We start from the raw sequence: 21,745 nt of genomic DNA, 5'->3' as shown, positions 1-21,745 counted from the left end.
GGCCTTTGGCCATTTCATTACCCTACATTTCCTACACATTTTGATATGAAATGATATAGGAGCTGGATATCTATTCGGGAATACACCACTTGAAAAGCACAGGCTACCAACCACTGCATGCAGTCATACAAAATAGTACAAATGCTTTGTGGATAGAGACGTGATACGGTATATCTACAGTATGTAGGCATTACCAATTACCCATCTGTCGTTTTGAGGAAGTCACAATTGCAGCTGAATTGGTCAAATGGAACACCCGAGTTTAAACAAACTGAAACTCGACAAATATATTATTTAACGTTTGTTCTTCATCCAAGCGCCATCGTATTCAAGGTGACTCAAGGTGCTTAATGGAACTCGGGTGAAAAGTCAGCGCAGTCATTTTTTTCTTTCCTTTTTCATCACTGCCAATGAGCGATCGGTTTTGTCTAATGGCCGGTTTGCGCTCACCTCATCAAAAATAAATTGTGTTGTCCATGCTTCCAAGTTATCTTGGCAGGTCAATACGAAAATGGCCTCAAGAAGACTCTCAATGACCTCTCGCTGCAATTAGAATTCAGGAAGGGCCCCCATTAGTGCCCTTTCGTTATACGCAGTGACATTTTCCCAGTGGAGATGCTGTGATTTGTCAGGCACTTTTGGAAAGGGCCTCAACCTCTTGACTTCTTCTGCAGTAATTCTTAACTTTACTATAACTCTTTAACATCTTTAAAAAGACCAGTGAAGCCAGGCTCTATCTGATGGCTTGCGTCATACCATGATCAATCACTATTATTGAAGCTTTACAGTAAATTAAAGAGGGCCGTATTGATCCGCAATCAGACAGGTTGAGTGATTTCTGCTAGAAAAATATGACACAAACCGCCCACTCTTCATGATGAGGTCATGACCCTCCCAGGACTCATCCTTCGGGACCATCATTCGCCCCCATTCGGGAGGAAAAGTAAATGACAAATCAATCAAGCACTTAAAGCCTCATGTCATTATGTAAGAGAGCTGATCCGTTACGGTTCGAGGCAGCCTGCGGTTCAAGCCCCACCCAAAAAATGCAAACATGCGGGATTCCGGTTTGAAATATGAAAAGGTCAGCGGAGAAGCAAGACGTGTCGTTAACGATCTGTCCACATGAGACACTGGCAGCTATGTCTGACCACGCAACGTGGAAAAGCCAGCAAGCTTTCGCCTTGTACTCTCTGTAAGCCAAAAATTGTCAAGAAAAAAATCTGGGTTACCATGACAATGAGAATAAAAACTGCCATTGTGAGTGTACTCTCAGTGGAAATTAGACACATTTAGTCATGAAGTGTGTATGCATTCAAAATGGAAATGAATCCTTCTTTGATCATTTATCATGTTAGCTGGTGGGGGTGGGGGTTCCTCAAACGGTAGGCTTGTCATAATAAACATATCGGAACTCTTCTTGAATAATCAGGAACATCACTCCATCCATTTTTCTAGCTCTCCTCTTTGGATGAGTGGGTGAAAACAGATCTATTGATAATTTTGTCAACAAGGAATTTTTTTATGAATATTATTTCTAAACTTTCCTTAACTTCACCAAACCATACAAATTCTGACCAGTTATTTAGAATTTATTTTTAAGGAATAAAAAAAAAAGTCAAATTTGTCCTCTAGTTAATCCTTTTGAAAACATGCGAATTGACAAAACTACTTATCTCTTTGTGGTTTAAGGACAAGCTGTTCCACGGTTAAAGCTAAGACAATTTAAGTTTTGTCCACTGGTCTTTGGTTGATGCAATGTCTGGTTGACATTGGAGAATCAGCTGATGAACACACTTTTTTTTTTTAAATGAAGGGTTGCTTTTCTAGGATTTCTCACAGTCTTTTGGGAGGTAATTGAGAATATTGACCACTAAAAGCAACGAGGAAAGAGTGATGAATTGCTAGAGGATTTATTTTTGCTGTGTAACAAAAAAAAAGACACACTTGAGTGTATTACTAGGTTTGTCATCTTTTTTTATTTGTTCTCTAAAAGTAAGCAACTTTTACACGTAATAGATTTATAAGTATTAAAAAGATGACATTCTTCAATTAAGTGATTGATACTAGAATTTAATGTTTGATTAGCATGCCCAGACTATTCCTCAAATCCTTCATGTTTAATTCACAAAAGAAGATGAGGAAATAGTCACATTACATCAGCGGACAGAAGTCAGTATTTTCAAATACATTCAAGGAAATGTAAAGAGACTGGCATGAAGTAGACCGAAGAACAAAGAGTGTTTGCGAAACTGACTCATGAGAGTCCCAAGTGAGCTGGAGCCTTTTCTAGCTGGCTTTGGCAAACTAACCACTTGGCCACATTGCTGCTTCCTATAATATTCTTTATGCATCATTTTTGCAATAATAAAAAAATATATATATTGTTTAACTTGAACTGATTGAATGCAAACTGGGACTTGGCAAAGAAATATCAGTTCACCAATTCATGCGTGCATGTAATTGCAGTCGTCACGATATCGAACGTGGAACCAACGGGGGGATTCTTTGGAAGAAAAAAAAAAGGAAATATATATGCTATGGTGTGGGGGCTTCACACAAAAGGCGCATCCTAAGCTTTTGGGGGGGCGTTGCAATGCATTGCTTTAGGGCTCATCGACAGCAACCACTACTAATTTCTGCCATGTTGGTCGGCGGGTCTTAACGCAATCCGATGCTCTCATAGACTGAGATACTTAACATTCCCCAGCCAGCAGTCTCCTTTTTTGGTTTGGATTCAGAGTCATTGTACAATACAATGATGCATGTATGATATGATGATCGAGAATCCGTAAGCTGTGCGATCATACCATCTGAACAGTTCCCATCAAAATATGCAATTCTCAATACTATCAAAAAGAAGCAAGTCTTACCTCGAAACACAACAACAAAATACAATATAAATAGCCCACTCACACATTCTTTTAATGTTCCTTTCATATTCTTTAATGCTGGTAGAAAGTATGGACTTCAAATCTGTCTTCCCATGTCATCAAAGGGTGTATGTTGGAAGAAGAACATCTCTATTGATTGCTGGCACTCTCTCTCTGTCTCCATTATAATACAAAATAAATCCTCTGGACATTTTGTAACAGTGGCTGCCAACCCAATGACTTTCGTGAAGTGAAAGAACAATCTTGTAAAAAAAATATAAAAAAAATCATCTGTTCTTTATTTATCTAATTCTTCATTTAAAATGTGGCGGTGTGGTGTGTCTTTTGAAGGGATACATTACTGCATGGCAGGAAACATTGAAGACATTTTTATTTGAATAAATATATATTTATTTAGTAGGGCTCAGAGGTCTGCGAACTTCAAAGCAAACATTGTGAAGTTATGCTGCAGATAAGTGAAATAAGTCTGCCCCAAGTGTATATGCTTTTATATCTAAATTTAAAAAACTATGCGTCTGTACTTTTGATTTTGGTCTTTTTAAATCAATTTCACTTTTAGTAACTTTACAAAGCTTTTCTGTGCTTTAAACTCTTTGAAATATTTTGTTTGTAAATGCGTTGTGCTTTTGGTTGTTTGAAGCACATTGAGTTGCCTTGTATATGAATTTTGTGTGATATAAATAAATTTGTCTTGCCTTGCATAGTGAAAGCCTTCCTGTGATTTAACTAATCTTGTTTTCTTCTCTGTATTTTCCAGGAGTCTGTTTGCCGTGTGGCACCATGCTGCCTCTCACAGGTCAGTCTTGGCATTAATTTTACCTTGTTATTCACACTATGCTTTGTGGTTAGCACTCTGACCACCTCGTCTCTCATAATGTTGACTACCTTTATCAGGATCATATGATTTAACTGTGTTATTTTATAGGTGTGTTTTTATTTTGAGGGCTGTACAATGTGTTATGCAGATGATGTTTGAGTGTTGCACAACTGAGGGGCTCAACCTTGAGCCACGTACATTAGTTCTGCATTGTGTCAGAATTTCAATAATTACAGTACTGTATAATTTTAATTAAGGAGTGGAGCGAGTCCAGAATTAGTGTTACAGGTGTACTGACCCCTGTTGAACGCGCTGTCACAAGTATGATTAGTACACGACACACTGTGAGCTCACATGCCGTGTTCTTCACTGCGGGGTCTCACATTTGAAAAAACGTCTCTGATGTAAAAAATTCATATGTTGGTAACCCGTTTTATGTCAGTTCCCACTAAAGCAGTTTCCAGTGTTTGTGCATTAATGCCTTTTTTCGACATTTTTATGCTTGTTTATGAGCCCCGTACCCAACTCGAAAAAATTACATTCCATAAAAAAAAGGCATGGCGCAATCATTCCAAGGAAATATTAAGTGCAAGCCATATTATTTTGGAGCTACTCCAGATTTCTTGCAATAAAAGAAAAAAAACACCAGACGGTATGACCTTACGTGGGTGAAATAATCAATTTCCCCATGAAGGCGTCAGTGGCATGAAGCTATCTACGCGGCGCACCTGGGTCTTTTCCGCGGGGGATGTCGTTGAGTCGTAAATGCCCTCTATTAGGGGCCGCTCTGCTAAACACACCTTGCAAGAAGAAAGGTTTTGCAATGTTGAGCAAAAAGAAAACGGTTGTCATAAAAGCCCGAAAGAACGGAGCCTTCTGGCTTGTTGCTGGGAGGAAAAATGCTCAAGGACACCTGTTTCTTCAAGAGGCACGTTACACCATCTGCAATGTTACACTGCTGTTGCGTAAGCAGGAACATTTTTTGTCTTCAACTGATGCAATTCACACACTGTATGTAACTCTGAATATACATATTTTCTGGGGGAGGGGGTGCATTGAAATATACATTGAGATCTGATTGACTGCAAAATATTCAAACCTCTCCAATTAGCCTAACAGCATCAGCATAACATCTGTGACTCTAGGACACCAGACCAAATTAATCTGCATGGAAAATCCACATAGCCCGAATCTCTTTTTCCAATTATGCTAAAGAATGCGCAGACCCGCTAGCTCTTCTGCTTGGTTATCTAACAAACAAACCAAAGAAAAATGTTGGAAAGCAATATGCTGTAGAAGTTATTATTGGGCGTCCATTTTCAATCCCGTCGAGGGTCACCACCTATGGTCTTGGAGCTGATCCTGACTACAGGTAGAATACGGCCTGGACTGGTCACCAGTCAATCACAGTCCAAAGAGACACCCTGAATCGTTTGTCAAAAATTCAGATGTGCGAGCCACATGCGTCCCCATGCCTCCTTATTCTGAATTGCAGTTTAAAAAAAAAAAATTTTCAACAGCAACCTCTGGTGCAGCCGTGCAGTAAAAACTTCCTAATCAAGATGGTCCTCCACAAACCTTCCTCGGATATCAGTGATTTGGGGCATGTTGTGTCTTGATACCACTGCGCCAGGCAGTATGTAGGAAGACCTCATAGGGAGAAACAACACGCTCTACGCAGGTAATAAGCCAGTGTTGATACCAGCAGAATTCAGGAGAAAAAGTGAGTGCCTGCTGAAAGCACAATGAAACTCAACTTATTTCCACAAAACAACTTTAGTGCCGCAGTAGAGTGAAACTTCCCCGGATCTATTCTATCAAACACCAACCTGGTGCTTTCAAACCAAGAGGACATTTTCTGTCTCCCAGATGAAGTAATCAAACATGAACCTCCCTTGCACATGATCATTTTACACACCCTACACCTTGTGACCACGTGGTAGGAGGTGTGACTTCATGGCGAGTTGCAAGCGCGGGAGCATCAGATGAAGAAGATGCAGAAGACAAGCGAGGTAGAAGAACCAAGGTGGAGGAGCTGCGCCTTTAAAGGCGGCAGACTCCGCCTCCGCCGAGTGGAAGCGGAGAGCCGAGTGGTGCTGGCAGGAGTCTGAGCCACATGATAAACTCTGGCATCAGCTTGCCTTCATCCGGCAGTCAGGGAGGACACGGCTCGGGTGCAGGGGGCAGAGCGACGGTAGAAAGAGCAAGCGTGACAGAAGGCGGGGGAGAGCGAGAGAGAGAGAGTGAGTGAAAGAGAGTGAGCGAAGGAGAGAGGAGGGGGGTCTGGGGGGCTCCGTGGTCAGAGCGATGAGACGAGGCGGATAGACGAGCGAGGAGAAGCTGTCATCTGCGTGCAGCTTCCCTTTTTCACAGCTTTGCCCGTCTGTCGGCTGCCTGGCGACGGCAGGCGAACGCCAGCGGGGGATGACTGGTGGCTCGTTTTCAGCAGCGCAGTTATCGGACTGACGCTCGCAGCGGCGCTGACAGGATCCGAGGCGGCGGCGTCTTCTCCAACCACTTCGGGCTCTCCCAAGACTGCCGATTGCTCTTTCTGGCGCCTCCTGCCCGTCCTCCACACAGCTTCATCTTCCTCTTACTGACGAGCCTGAGAGTGAAAGACCCCTGCTGATAGAGGCTTCTTTTTCTCTGTCAAGACAGTAAGTAGGGGAAGGGAGGGAACTCTGTGCGTGTTTGTGTGTACGTGTGGACATCTCTACCAGTGAGAGAGTGTGGTTGAGAAAGTGTGGAAGACAGAGAAGAAGAGCAAGGTAGTCTGTGGCTATGAATGCCAAGGATGTGCGTGGACAGTTTGCTCCAGGTGCAGCAACAGTAACATGATGCGCGAAAAAGGTAAGTCCGTGTGCGTGTGTCCGTGCGTGTGGCGGTGGTGCGTTCTGACACCAGCTCCGAGTTAATCCCTCGCGCTCTCCGTCCCGTTCACTCTATCGCATGTTGAAGGTGCCGAGAGAGAGTAAGTGATTGCTTTCCTTGCCACCTTCCGTCCAGGTGCCATGTGCGGTTGTGGCAGCGCCGTTACCCAGGATGGGGTGGGAAGAGCATCCCCTTGCTCATTCTCCGGGGCTCCACCGGGAATCTTTTCTTGGATTTATCTCATCCTGTTGGATGGCGGTGAGCTCCTTGGCTCTCTGAAAGAAGAGTCCGCATAGGAAACCACACGCAGCACGAAGAAGTAAAATAATTACCCAATCACGGCAAGGGGAGGCAGACCCGGTTCCCTTAGCAACAACCAAGGGAGATAGAGGAGAGTTTTTTTCTCTATCTGCTTTTTTTTTTTTTTGGGGTAGGGGCACACCCCAGGTGGACATCTGTGGGCATCAAGTGCCACCCAGACTCGAGAAGAAGTTGCTCCTTTGCCTCAGTGTCCCCTGTAACTGTGTCTCATCGACCATGATTTTTTGTCTTTGCTTTTTTTACCAGTTCATGCCACGAGTCACGTTTCGTAGGCTTAGGCATTAATTCAACCTGATCCTACGCCACCTGGAATAAAATCTTCTTTTGGGAAGAGAGATTGGATTTTCTAGGTCTAGGAAAAGACCTTCACCAGCCCACCTACCTTCTTGACAACAACTAAAAGACGTCATTAAGTTGCCATCTTGCAAAGAAATTGGGATCTTAAGTTTATTTTGACCGTGATGTCTCTCATCATTTGGGGAGAAGAGGAATATCCAAGATTTTCCCATAATCATCAGTAAGATCCCTTATCAAAATCCATAAAAGACAGTAATTTTGGGACTTGTATTTTTCTATTTCTAGGAAAGTGGGTACGTCTCGACTTTTTTAATGGCAGCATGACATAATGTTGCAATGTTTTTCAAGTACAAGAGGGAAAAGCTCTTCCCCAAGTATAGAACAGTGTTTTAAATAGCATCTCCTCTAGAACCATTTGAGTTGTACACACTGACACATGAGATGAGTTGGCTCAGTGTGATTATGTAAGATTTTTTTTATTCCAGCCTCGGCACATGTTTTTTTTGCCTCTTCTATTTTCCATGGATTTATCATCTTTGACTTCTCCCGCGTTCACTTTCGACCCGTTTTTGGACGGACGCTATGGCTGCCAGAGAGTGACGCTGTGCCGATTGTGCGGGCGAGGAAAGGCGTTTTGGTCGTCCAGGTGCTTTTAAGATGTTGAGGTCTCCCTGCGCGACCGGGGCCCCCGTTCGGATCAGTAGCACTGAGGCTCCTAGTAGCCAAAGACATGGACCCCGACTCGGCTCCCCCACGCCCTCAGCCTGTTGGCCACTGGTCCCACGTCACCTTGTGAAGGATGTCCCTCAGCAGAGCTCCGGCCCGGGACACCTCTGAGACCCCCAGCCCGAGAGAACGCATCCGCAGCCACATGAAGATGGTGATTGACCAGCTGGAAGGAATTCTCAGAGAGCTCAAGGATGTGGCCAAGGAACTTCGGGAGGTGAGCTTGAAAATCACACACGCGTTCGGTTTTGTGGGAGAAAGCGGCTTCCGAGTGGGTGTGCTACCAAGGAAGAGTTCATTTAATTAAGCGTAGCTTCCTCCTCACAGTGTGGAGATTGTGATTAAGATTTGAACGCGAGAGCTGACTTTTTTTTGTTGTGGAGCAGGAGGATATTGTTGATTAGTACCGCAGTGAGTGTGCCTTTCCCTCCCTCATCAAAGACTAGGGCGATTACTACTTGTGTGTTCAAGTCGGGGGGTGCGGGGGTAAACTTGGTGCGAAGACCCGATGAGATGCTGCAAAGCCTGACTGTGATAGAAAAGGGGCTTAGATAAGATCCAACACTTAGCACCGCAACAGTTATGTAAGCATTTTGTTCAGGATCAACGAGATTCCTGTCGTTTTGCAAATGCGGCGTCTCAAGGATGTCTGAAAGGGAGAGAGAGATTGTGTAGCATTTCTCGCGTTATGCAATTTTGCAATAACCGCGCTAGCTGAAAGAGGAAAAAAAAAAGCGTCTTGCATCTGAGAATCTAAGTCCGAGAGCACACAATGGCTCCGGTCATCTCTTCAGGATCTTCCCCTCGCTATGAGCTCGTCTTGTTCAGCTCCCTCTAAAGAGAAAGATAACAGCAGCCGGGGAGACAGAGATGAATGGAAGCTCCCTGAAACCCATCCCGTGTCTTTCCACTTATTAACCTCCCACCTGTTTCCAGGGAAGCAAAGAAAGGGAAACATGCTTTAAAACACACTGTAAAGCTGCATCTTGGTGTCCAAAAGACAAGGTGGGGAGGTTTTAAATAGATGTTTCCAAGCTGGCCGGCCATCACATCACAATCCCTTTGCACGCCTTCTTCCAGACTCCCACCTCTTATGTACTCGGAGGCGCAAGGGCACGGCTCGCAGCGAGCCTCCTTCTAAAGTGGGACGGAGAGGCTGTGATTGACGATTATGGTGCTACGGCAAGTGGAGTAATGCCGGCCGGAGATATTTATGAACAAACACGCGCCTTGTGCCACTGCCAGCCCCCGACGCCTATTACCATTCTCGTCTCAACGCCCATTAAGGGAGCACGATGACTCTAACGTAACTTTGCAGGAATGGCTCAATCACACGTTGACACCTGGGCTTCATATTAGCTGCTTGTAGAAGGGGAAATATCACCACGTATTGTATCATTTTCTCTGAAGCTTCATTTATGATCTGCGTTCGTTCGACTCCCGGGGAGCTTGCGGATACAAACAAGCGTAACGATACAACCGGAAACTGAGAAGCAGTGTCCAGATTCTGAGTGAATAATTTGTCACAGATCAAAAATAATTTGAGGTATTTAATTGTCTCACAGACTATTGCTGCTTCCAATTTTGCCTTCTTAATAACAAGCATCACCATGTTTGTTGGTTTGCATGTTTGAGGAACATTTTGATTTGAAGCAGCATGGATTATTATCGTCGTGCTGGGGGACATCAGTTTGACTTTACGGTCCACTGTCACACAATTGCTAAATCATTACACTGTGGTATAATTGGCTAAATACTATGTTTACGTCATTGCTTGACCAACTGCAATTTCAACCTATTAGCCGGCATGTTATCAGTATCAATATCTTGCAATTAACCAACCGTGCGATTGCAGACTGGTAGAGGAAATACAAAGTCCCACTCAGATGCTGGATGGCTAATGTTGCTTAAAATCACCCATTCTTGGTCACGTGATGGGAACAATATAATAGATAACAACCGTCAAATAATTAAATGATGAATTGCCACATGAATGCAGTGAAATAAATAATTTGGTGAGGTAGCAGGAATGACTGATCATCACCTTGGGAGTCAAAAGATGACGTTCCAGATCACATGACACAATGTAGAAATCCGGCCTTTCCACTTTCCTGTTTTGTTTTCATGTCTCTGGCAATTTTAGAAGCTCAAAATAACATGCGCAGCAAAAATAATGATTAAAAAAAATCTCTTCAATTCAGCCACATCAATATTCCATTCAGCTAATCAATCTGCCTGCATAACATACTTTGCCCATTTTGAGTTTTGTCAATGTGCACTCATTTCTTATTCCAGCCTTCAATCAAACCATTTAGCCAGAGCCCCAACATGAATGAAAATATGAGGTTTCGATTTTTAAGGGAGTTTTACAACTTGTAGCTGTAATAGCCTTTGCACATTGACTTTAAGAAATCAAAATGTTCCGCGGACGTTTAAGAAGCAATTCCAAATGTACATTAGACTTGTATTGAATTTTAAGGCCAGGCCATTTTTATTTCACTTTGAACACAACATGGACAAAGGCAATTTTTTTCATTACATATAATAAGACCTCACAGTCTGCCATGGTGGAAAAGACAAACAAAACATTTAATAACATAACATCATATTTATATTTGTAAAAAGTCTATTTGTTTAGACAAATCATGTGAAGGCACTCTGCCAAGTCTGTATGACAATACAACTAATCTTAATCCGAGAACATTGCTCCACAAATAACTGTGGTTCATATGAGACAAAGATGCAGTTTTAATCTCATCATTTTCCTTTTAGCCAGACCTTGACCTCACCCCATTCTTTTCCCTTTAGGGGGTTGCTGTCCTCATCGTCTGAAAAGAGGTCATGTTGAGGATCTTGCTTTCTTGTTTGCCAGGATTCATCAGGCTCATTAATAAACTACCTTTGCCAAACGCGCGCCCCCGTAATTTCCTTTTCCAAAATTCAAACCACAGAGCTTAATTCTCTGACAAGCTGTATTTTATGATGAATCTATGGATTTGTTTGCTCTGAAACATTAATCATTGGTGCAACCCAGTAGCCCGTCGATGGGAAGTGTGCCACATTTCCGTTCTTGCTATAACGGTTTTCAACGATGAAAGTTAAATCATGCATTTCATTCCAAGCCCTTGATACAAATATTTGAATATGATGGTGCAACAATGTAATGTATGGCTGGGGCGAGACTTCCAAATCCATCCATCCTGCATCAAGGCAGTATACACAAGCCAATAACATAATAGCCTCTTGCTGAACAGAATACAATAGAACGCAGCCCTCACAAAGACCAAAAATAGGTGATTGGCAGGAGAATGTAAACTATAATTTCATCCTTTCCATTGAATCAAATTGTTGTTGAAAACTAAATTCAGACTCTTGGCAATCAGCATGCTTTCCAAAGATTTACTGAGTGAAATGTAAAATGAAATGCCGACTCTGCAAATGTTAGTGCGGAACTGTAGATAACGTTCCATTAGGAATTTGGTTGATTGTGTTGAATTGTTTGTTGATTGATGGTATTCTCGTGCAAAATAATAAAATGTGACGTCAGCCTTGGGAAGTTGAACTGGAGCTCAACGATATTGCCCAAAATTCATATTACGGTATCAGTTATATTTTGTGCCCGCGTATGTTCACAATTAGTGCAGTGTTACTTACAATATTTTTTTTTAGCAATAGTGAAAGGCTTTTTAGGCCTAAGCAATGCAGTTGGCCACCAAATATGAAGGCGCCTATGTTTTGACGTATCAGTTCTGAAGGCGTCATTGACTCATTGAAGAGCCGCTCGCCGCAAATTGGGCTTTGTGCGAGGTAATCACCTGTCACCATGAATCCATATCTCAAGTGGGTCGTCCGATATTATTTGTGAAATACACCTTTTGTTTCTCTTCTTGGGCATAGGCTCTCGTGTCGAATCCTCACTGGCGCTTTTCCACATCGCAAAAAAACTTTCCAAATATGTCTGTTTTACTTCCTTTGCTAGCTTGGAATTTAATATTAGCGTCACATGACTGAAATAACTTATGTCAAGCGTCTGTTGTAGACAGAAGTAATCAGGTCGCTTTTCAAAATAAAATATTTTTCACCCTTGTCTATTTTCAACCTAACATCAGTTATATGCTGAAAAACTGAGCTATTCGTATTTGTGTGCACAGGCTGTCGCCCTGTCTAATAGAAAAGTAGTGCTATGCCGTCATCTTTTGGCATCTTTAGGCATTTATCAAACCTTCTAAGGTGGAGAGTGTAAATTACTCCAGACATTTGCTGTTCACTCTTAAAACTTAAACTTAAAATTAGAAATCTCCTGGGCTAAGGTCTGGTGATCACAGTGGCGGTCCATCGATGAGGTTAAACTCTGTCAAGCTCTTACAACTATATGCCTACTCTTGCACTTTGTGCACGACATTAATATTCACTATAATGCGTTGTCACGTCCCACTCGCTGCCATATAAGTAAATCTCACGCCTTGTGAAAGTTTTTCTGCCGCGGCTGTCGTTGAAAGTCAATTTGGGTGACATACGCCGCCCTCGTCCTCGTGAATCGCATGACGGTCTTTTTGACGAGTCCAATGAGAAGGACATAAAGGAAGGACATTGGACGGTAATACCCCACGATAAAGCGCTCCATTTGTAATAATCACAGTGGCAGGAACGGCGACTCCGCTGGAGGAATCACTCATTGAGTTGCGGCATCAACCTTGGGTAGAGGATAAACAAGAAACGTTTTATGAACGTTTGGGTGACATTCAGATATTTGCTCAAACTAACTCCAGCAGAATAGATGGCATTCGATGGAAGACAATTGTCTTTATCGGACACGTCCAGGCTGGCAAATTGAAATAATGTAATAAAGCACAGAGTCGGGGGGTGGGATAGTCAAGATATGCAAGACGGAGCATTTAAAAAGAATAGAAAATGTAGCGAAGGAAGAAGGGATGATGGACTGTTATGACGGCCATTATGCAGAAGCTTTCGATGGAGCACATCTGTGTTCGGCGCAAGACAAATGAACACGGGGCAGGCAATCAGGACTCCTCAAATACAATAAAGCTCCAAATGAGATGAGGTCAAAAGACGATAAAGAAAGAGCAATTATCACCGGCTGAATGCAGCACGTTGGAGGACATTGCCCCCTGACAGGAGGCCTCAGGATAGATTGAGGCTAGTTTTCTCAATAGTTGTCATTACGTTAGACCCTGCTGCTTTATTAATGAGAATGGCCACCGTGCTGGGTGAGGATTATTTAATTAATCTTTGGAAGTGTGTCGTGAATCAAAAACTAGCCATAGTTATTCATTTGCGAGTGGCAGCGCTGCAGCCATGTTACCCTCCCTCCATGTTATAGAAATCTATTTAATCTTATAATTTTACCCTATAATTTTACCCTCCCTCCATGTTATAGAAATCTATTTAATTTGATAGTTTTACAGTACAGAAGAACCAGAATGTACAAACACAGTTTATCACAATTGACAACACTAGTCCACTTCAAATCTGGTCATATTTAAAAGTGTTTTTTTTCATCTATCCATTCTGACTGGCGGAAACCTGGATTGGTTGCCAACATTATTCGGAGTAATGCATTACATCATAGTGCGTTTAGATGGTAACAGTAATACAATTTGCTCATTTTATTTTGTACTATTATAGTGTGCACAGATTAATTTTTTTTCCGGCCGATCTCTGATTGTTAAACAGCCTGACCAGCTGATTCCGACTTTTGCAGATGCCGATTTTTTTTTCCACAACCAATTTCATACCTTTAATGTTCCAATCTTGTCTTCCTCCGAAGCACCTGTGAAAAAATACAAACTGTTGTTTGAAATGCACAAAGTAGTTCTCTCAACTAAAGAAATTAAAAGCCTATTAGTCATCCGACAGCAGTGTCGGATTTAGATTCTAATCCAACACATTTATTTGTCTCAGTGAAATAATCCAGTTTAAGCTTTTTTCACTGCTTCACAACTCACATGCACTGCAAGACATTTGCGTGAAGCTTTCAGAAAATTTACTCGACCTTGCCATTTTCTATTATTATCGTTGCTGTTTGACTGCAGTGGTGAGCAACATTTGACAACAATTGACATATTCCTCAGTCACTGCATTCTTGTTTATAATAATATCAGTTATAGAATACACAACGAGACGATGAAAAAAATGCTACCTCGTCAAATGAGCTATTCTACGAATGCTCTGCATTATCTCCACTTTGGCAAACATTGAAATGCTTGTTTTATCCCCCCCCCCGTTGAGACGAGGTCTTCTTTTTGAAATGAATGTTGCAAAACAAAATACATGTATTTCCATTAACCCAAAGTGAGTGTCCGCTTTTATTTTGTATTTATTTGAACTGAATGGCATATGATCCTGTTGGCAGCAGAAATTAAGATTATAAATATAAAAAAAATGGTAGCTCATCAAATGAGTTGATCTGCGAATGATCTGCTTCATGAGCAGTTAAATGCCGGCATTGTTTGAAGCCCGGCACTGACGCCGTTTCAAACAACTGGCCCAGGATCAGTCGCCCTGTTTGCCAACAAGCCAGCCAGCCAGCCAGCCAGCTAGCACCTCTTTTTTGAGACACCAGTTACCACACGTTTCCACGTTTAGCAGCTCCCTGTTGAAAGGAACACACTCGGCCCTAAACCAAGTTTGTTCCAAACCCAGAAAAAGCCCCGGGAAGACAAAAATCAAACAGCCACTTACTATCTTCAGGGAACCCTTCTTCTCCCTCTCAACCTCCAAACCCTCTCAGTCTGCCCCCCCCCCCATATGCATTGCAGAGCCGAAAACACTGACTCACTCTGAGAAATATTCTCTTGGCTATATTCAACATTATTAATAAGGACAATGAGAGAAAAAAATGCCCCGCTATGTAGTTGGCCATCTTGAGAAGATTTCTGGGTATGGTTACCTAGTGACGCATACTGTTTCCTTTCCCCCCCCCAAAGTTAGTGATGAGCCAGATTTTGTTAATCAAAACTACATTTGGCGAAAAAGTCATAATTTTGCAATATTATATATGTGGTGTATTGACATCCCACTATCCCCAGTTTGCTTAATGATAACAAGATTGCTTTTAGTTTGATATATATTCTCACATTCTCAGCAGTAAACAGCGTTCCCAGTTGTCTTGATAACATGGCTTTGACCCGCACTCGTCAAAATACCTCAAGCAGCAAGATTTATAACACAATCGTCAACATTTTTTGAGTCTCTACTCACACCATCCCCTCCACTGCAGGGTGTGCCAACGCGAGGACGGCATTCATTACCATGACGACGAGGAAAGGAGTCTGTTGCTACATGTTGATCTCAAGGTCTAAAAAGAAAAAAAATCGTGTAAGTTGTGGATTACACATGCCTCATAAAGACAATAAACGCATAGATGGCATTTTTGCTTGAAGAGACAGCACTTCATCTCCAAGCTGGTGAATTACACGAATTAAATGAGTACACGCTTCACCCAACAGTCAAATATGTCACACTTATCTGAAGCTAATTCTGATAATTGTGTTGGTATTTTTATGGATAATTGTGTTAGTTTTTCAAATGGAAATTAGCATTATTGTTATATCATAAAAATCTGAAGTGCCTCACAGACAGGTATTCGGAAATTGACAGATAACTTGGTTAATTCATCCATCATAGCGTTTGTTGCAACAACACTACCCCATTTGGCACCAATGCAAGCAGACTGTAACAGCAAAAAGTCCCACTTTTATCCGCACCCGGATGAGCCCCTGCACCTCGGCAAGTTTCGTTTAAGGTTTTGTAGTTTTTGTGTACTCATCCTAACAAATAAGTAACAACAAATTGGTATCCAATCACGATCTTGCCTTGTGCAATTTGTTTCTTGGTTATAACTGACAATTTGTAGCCATGGCTGCTAGGCAGAATGAATCGTCAAGGGTCCACACCTATTACGAGAGAGAAACAAACCTTAACTTTCTTAGTGTGAACTGAAGGCTAAACCTAAATCAATTTACAGTCTGCTTACATTCAGCTCGCACAACAAGTGACTGGGAGAATGGGACTTAGGCAGCTGAAATTGTTTTTCTCCCTGCAGCGTGGTCTGGAGCTTTATTCCCTAGCGAGTATGGAACGTACCGTGACTTGAGTGCTGTTCATTTTTTCCCCCCCCGTTAAAATTCAAGAGGATATAGGTCAGAGATCATTAACTGCATGCATATAAATGCTTAGATGCCATATGCACTCACTGTCAAACATTGCCTTGCAAGCTTCTTTGAGGCGGTCGTTTGAAGCGTGGATTATCGTTCTGTAGCTAGCTTTTGTTCCTACGGAGGCAACGTAACCTGAATTTGTACCCTGAATGTACTGTGGTCTATCACTAATCTGTTCCATTTAAAGTTTGGTTTATGTAAAATATTTCTCGGCAATCAATATATGGCAATCAGATCAGACACAAGCAGTGGTAGGTTAGTGTGTCTTCTAGTGATGGGGGCTAAACTGAGAGGGCTGTATTTTTTAAAACTGCGGTATCTATAAACTCCACCTGTAACAGGAGAACTTACTCAAAATGTTGATTCCAATGCCACATTGTTTAGCCAATCACAGTGCACATGTAGACAAACTACCATTTACACTCAAATTCACTCTCCAGGTCTTCAATGAATCTTGCATCCATATTTTTGCAACGTACTAGGAGGAAGCCAGAGGAAGGAGAAGACTGATGTAAGCATAGGGAGAAAATGCGAACTATGCAAAGATTCAAACTCAGATCTCGTAACTGTAAGACATCCTAAGCGCTACCGCAGTATGCTGTACTTCACAATCACGTCTATAGCTATTTTTTCAAACCCAACACGTCTTGACTGTTAGGCAGACATGCTAACCATTAATCCGGCTGCTGGTCCAAGAAAAGCTCTGAGGGATCTTATTCACACGCTCCTCTTACCACTGTCCTTCAAGGAAAAGTTAGGCAGAAAGTTTCCAACTTTGATGCTGGCTGAAATGAGGTCTGCTGATGTGCGATGATGGGAAATATTCTGACGGATATAGAAAATATGTGCAACCTTCCAGAGTGTATGTCCCCGGTAGCATCACGGGTAAGCTCGAGCCTCTCCCAACTGACTTTGTGCGATAAACAGTGACACCCTGGACTGACTAACGGACAATCGTAGGGCATATCTGTTTCACATTTTAAGAGATTTTGGAAATTAAGGAGGACGTGCTGCGTTAGCACCGTTAGCAACTGTTAACGCTTGCCGTGGCTGTTTTTTTCCCACATTCTAACTTGCTGACATCTCTAGAGAGTAGCTCTCTGGTTTTGTCTTGCGGTGTTAGGATCTTACAGGCCTCCAAGCGCTTGGCGAGGCGGTCGGCACTTGAACACGGGCAACGCACCGATCAAAGTGCTTTTTCAAGCCAAAACACAAAAACTGGGCCAAAGGGCTGCTTCTCATTAAAAGCCATTTGAGAAGAAAAACGACAAGTACCTGCCTGCTGTGTCTTGTCAATTTGCTCCTCATCGCCTGACCCCATTTTGTGTATGGAAATTAAATTCCTAAATTAAAGCTTGGTGTCACGCCTCCAGCGCAGTTCTCTTTTCTGTGCAGAAAAAAAAGACAACAAGAACAAGGCACCTTAAGCCTTAAATGTTTTCCATGCTGAATACAAAACAAGCCTGCCATCTCGTCAGCCCTGAATCACATGCTTTGTTTGGGATTTAATTCAAACTAGTGGTTGAAGTCATTACTTCAGACAGAGTTATTTTTGTTGTGCTTTTTCTCTGTTTGTGTCAACAAAAGTACAAAAATAATCAAGGTCGAATGTCCCCAAGGTCGTAGGTTTCAGAAATTCACCAAAATTTTGGAAAGACAAGCCTTTAAAGTTACTATCAGCATTTGAACTGTTATCGTTCATGATGTCAGCTTTTCAAGCAAAACACATCAAAGACTTAATTATTTTTTGTTTTAGATGTTCTTTGACGTTTTTTGTTCCACTTAAAAGAATGTTGACGAAGTCTTCATCCACCGGGAAGAATAAAGGCCAAACCTCTGAAATTGTTTTTTATTGACTAATCCATTTGAAAAGATGTTGATCACAAATAAATGCCTCAATTTTATCCATTCCGAAAAACATTCACTTGAATTAACACCGTCGTATTAAACTTCAGTCTACATAAAAACCACACCTCAGAAAATGCCTCCTTTTTCCCCTCAAAAAAAGTTATCCACTTAAATAAATAAATAAATAAATAAATAAATGCTCGTCCCAATTTCAGAGCAGATCACTTTAACCTAACAATAGCCTTGAATCCAATGTCCACGGCTGGCGTGTGCCTCATTGCAAATTGATTCGGGGGATGGACACAGCTTATGTTTTCGAGAGCAAATCCATCACAGTGACGCGATCGACAAGTAGATAAGCAGATATAAATACAACTCGCTTGCCTGCGTTCATGCATGTTTGTGTGCAGTATCATCACTCTCTTGAAACTCCATAAACAGAAACTACACTATATGGCTGGCTAATGTGAAGAGCTGTGCAGAAAGTAAATGTGTGATGCATTCCCATGAGACTGCCACGGAGCTTCTTTTGGGACGCGGCTCCAACATATTGACCAGCCCATCATGCTCGTAAGACCCACTGGGCCTCCCTCCAGGAACCCTGCACTCAGCATAGACAGTAATGAGGCCTCTGCTTTCGACCTCTGCTGAGGTAAACACTCGGGGAAAAAAAAAATAGTGCTCATCTTGCTTATTGGCTCATTATAGATAGGAAGTTCCGCGCCACTTTACAGTCAGGGTACTTACTTTCTATATGTGTTCTTCAATAATGGTGTAAACAGGTAAATGCTTAATAACCAGTTTTGGAATATTCAACTGCACTCATCAGGCCTGACAGAAATGCAATGTCTTTATAAAGCATTCAAGAATCCCAATTTGCACCAATTCAAGCAGTTCCTAGGGGTCTTAAAATGTCTGACATGTTTTTGTCGAAATTCCCCAAGGATGAATAATACGCACATTTCACACACTGTCTGGCTGAAACTAGACAGTTGTCAGAATGTGACTGAATGCAACTCTGCTTACCTTGTACAAAGCCATGACTAGCCAATTTGACATATCCCTAGCCCACTGTGGTGACAATACAGCTCTGATTACCTTTTGGCTTCAACATGATAATGGTTTTAGCCACCACTTATAAGTACGGAACTTTAGCTACCATTTCTGCCATGTCTCGGAGAAATATTGGGTAAATTAGCCCTTTGTTACATACATTACATAACAGGAAGGTAATGGTGTGAAAAAATGCCACTCCGAGAATAGTTACTGTACATAATTTTCATTGTGTCAAAGTATACTGTACATGTAGGAATGGTCGAGTCTCCATTGGGCGCTGTCAGACACTTGAGGCAGGTGTGGGATTGTCGCTCGTGCAATTACAAACACAAATGTGATCTGATTTGGGATGTTTCCCGTCTTCAGAGCTGCGCTCAGAGCAATGCGGGGCCCACTGACTCTCTAGTGGGGAAGCTTTGTCTTTCTCCATTTTTCATCTTTCTCATTCTGAGGGATCATCTGGAGGCTTTTTTGTCCTATCTTTTATTTTTAGCTCCACTTTGTGGTGTATCATAAATCAACCCCATTATGAAAAAAGGAGATGTTTAACTGGCAGATGCATAAAATGCACACAAGGAGACGTATAAAATCCTAAAAGATATTCCAGCATTCTATGCATTACAACTCCAACATTCAATGTATCATTAAGTAATCAACATTGCAATTCATGACTCATCAGAATGTCTAAAGTGACCTCTAGTGTTAACTCCACTTGAGTTACTCAACATGCATGTCATCCACTTGAAGTATACAGTATGCAAGGCCACCATAAAGCCTCCTGTTGACCCCTCAAGGCAAAAATAACAGTGTTAGCCACATTGATAAAAATGCCACACTTCAAATCAAAGAATGCACCCCACTCCCCCAAGAAGAGAAAAACAGAGTGAGTCATCCAATTCCACACCTCAAACTCTTACTTTTGGTTTATACGCTGTGGAGCGTAATCATGTTTAAGAGCATCGGTGGAAATCGATTAAAAAAAAAACAAAATAATTGTGTTTTTCAAGTCAAGCCAAGTTTTATCATGAAGGATGACTATCACTTCATGTTGGATGATTAACGCTGATCTTATCTCAGCAAAGGCAAATACGTAATGATTCTTTAAAAAGTTGTCAGGGTTATGGATTAAGCCTTCTCTCTGGTAATGAATCCCCTAGAACACCCCCCCTCCCAAGTATACTTTAGTAGAAAATCAACACAAACAAAAAGACAAATTACCACGGAAAAATCTTTTTTATTTTCAGGCACAATCAATTTTGGCACATCTGCTCAGTTTGGGCGATCTTCATTATATCTCAGCTTATTGATTGAAAAAGGAAAATGGCAATTAAAACTGAGCATTTTTTCATATTCAAGTGATGCGAGGGCAGCTTTATTATTTGTTTAAGTAGTTTGAAAGGCTATTGGGGCTTAGTTTTATTCTGAAAAACAGAGATGTAGAAGCCAAGGCTAACAGTATTTCAAAGCTTCTCAATGACGTATTTTGCAAGCAGATATCAGAGCAGCTGCGGTGTTATTGAGGCCGCTGTAAAGTATCAATTTGTGACAGATGCTCTCAGCAAAAGAATTCACATCTTAATTCAAACAACGGGAGTGAATCAGCTCATCAAATGTGCTTGTGTACAACATCCATGCATTCAGCTGCGCCGATAAACGAGCCTCCTTTTGCATCTCAGAGTATATAGAAACGTTTTCCAAGACAAGCCAGTCAACTACATCCATACTTGTTTAACTAAATAGTCGCCCTTCAAATCAATGCAAGGTCCGCAATCAGTCGCTGTCACTCACCACACGTGTAAACATCTCCCTTTCCCATCAGAAATAAAAATGGCAGGAACCTTTAATTATGTCATAAATCCACTTATTCACACTGGGGGCCCTATTTTTGTGAATAGCGTAAATCCGGCGCAGGGCAATCAGGTGAGACCGGTGTTGGTAATATCGTAGAGGACTGCAGCCCGGAAGATCTGCGGGTGGGCGGGCTATGCCACTGCAGGAGAGTCTAAAGCCGACTTAAGTCGCCGCCAGTCAAAGCGGCTCAGTAGCTGTTCTCTCTGAACTGAGCTGGTGAGAATTCCACAGCAACAGATGCGATTGTGGACTACCGTCTAGTAAATGTTGTCTCCCCCAATATCCAAAATAGGAATAGAGGCAGAACACTATTTGCAAATGTTGAGTAGGAAACGACAAAGCTCGTTTGAACTTGTTGCTAACCATAACAGCAGCACCCGATAATTCAACCTTTCATTTGACCGCTCTGCAATATGCGTTAAAAACCTCAAATATATGTGAGTTAACAAATGTCCACAGGCCACTATTTGTGAATAGTCAACTGCGGAGCTTGTTTGAACTCATTTGCTAACCAAAACAGCAGCACCAGATTGTGTAAACAGCCTCTCAGATTAATTGTGAAGACTTTCCAAGATCTTTCCGCCACAAATCTGTGCTGTTTGTTGGTAATAGTCCTTTTGATTTAGTATTAAACTCCAGTTTAACGTGGCGCAAGTCGTAACCACCTGTCACATTGTTTATTATTTTAAGATTTCCCTCTAATATAGGGGTCGCCAGTTGAGTTGAACAGATGCCCCCCACAAGTTTACGCTACGCCAGTGTGAAGAGTACTTGTTATACTCAGAATTGAGCTTTTTTGGAACGACTAAATAAACTGCCTTGGAATAGCCCAATAGATTTTTTTTCTTTTAGGCCAGCGTTATTGCGGCAGCTCACAAAATGCA

General features: G+C 41.9%; 1 protein-coding gene across 2 annotated transcripts in view; it reads left to right on the top strand.

Moving 5' to 3' along the window:
- Positions 1 to 5,730: 5,730 nt before the first annotated feature.
- Positions 5,731 to 21,745, top strand: part of insyn1 (inhibitory synaptic factor 1) — a 52,285-nt gene continuing 36,270 nt past the window's right edge. The window contains exons 1-2 of one of the 2 annotated variants that reach the window (XM_037247477.1): positions 5,731 to 6,368; positions 6,718 to 8,143. In XM_037247477.1, the coding sequence (XP_037103372.1) occupies positions 8,000 to 8,143 (144 nt within the window). In that variant the 5' untranslated portion in view covers positions 5,731 to 6,368; positions 6,718 to 7,999. Of the gene's footprint in view, positions 6,369 to 6,467; positions 6,562 to 6,717; positions 8,144 to 21,745 lie in introns of those variants that run through there. The other variant, XM_037247478.1, reaches the window with a different exon arrangement.

The sequence above is a fragment of the Syngnathus acus genome, chromosome 3, assembly GCF_901709675.1.
Source record: "Syngnathus acus chromosome 3, fSynAcu1.2, whole genome shotgun sequence".
Lineage (NCBI taxonomy): Eukaryota > Metazoa > Chordata > Actinopteri > Syngnathiformes > Syngnathidae > Syngnathus > Syngnathus acus.
Note: the sequence above shows the minus strand (reverse complement) of the source record. Positions and strands in the feature narration are given on the sequence as shown.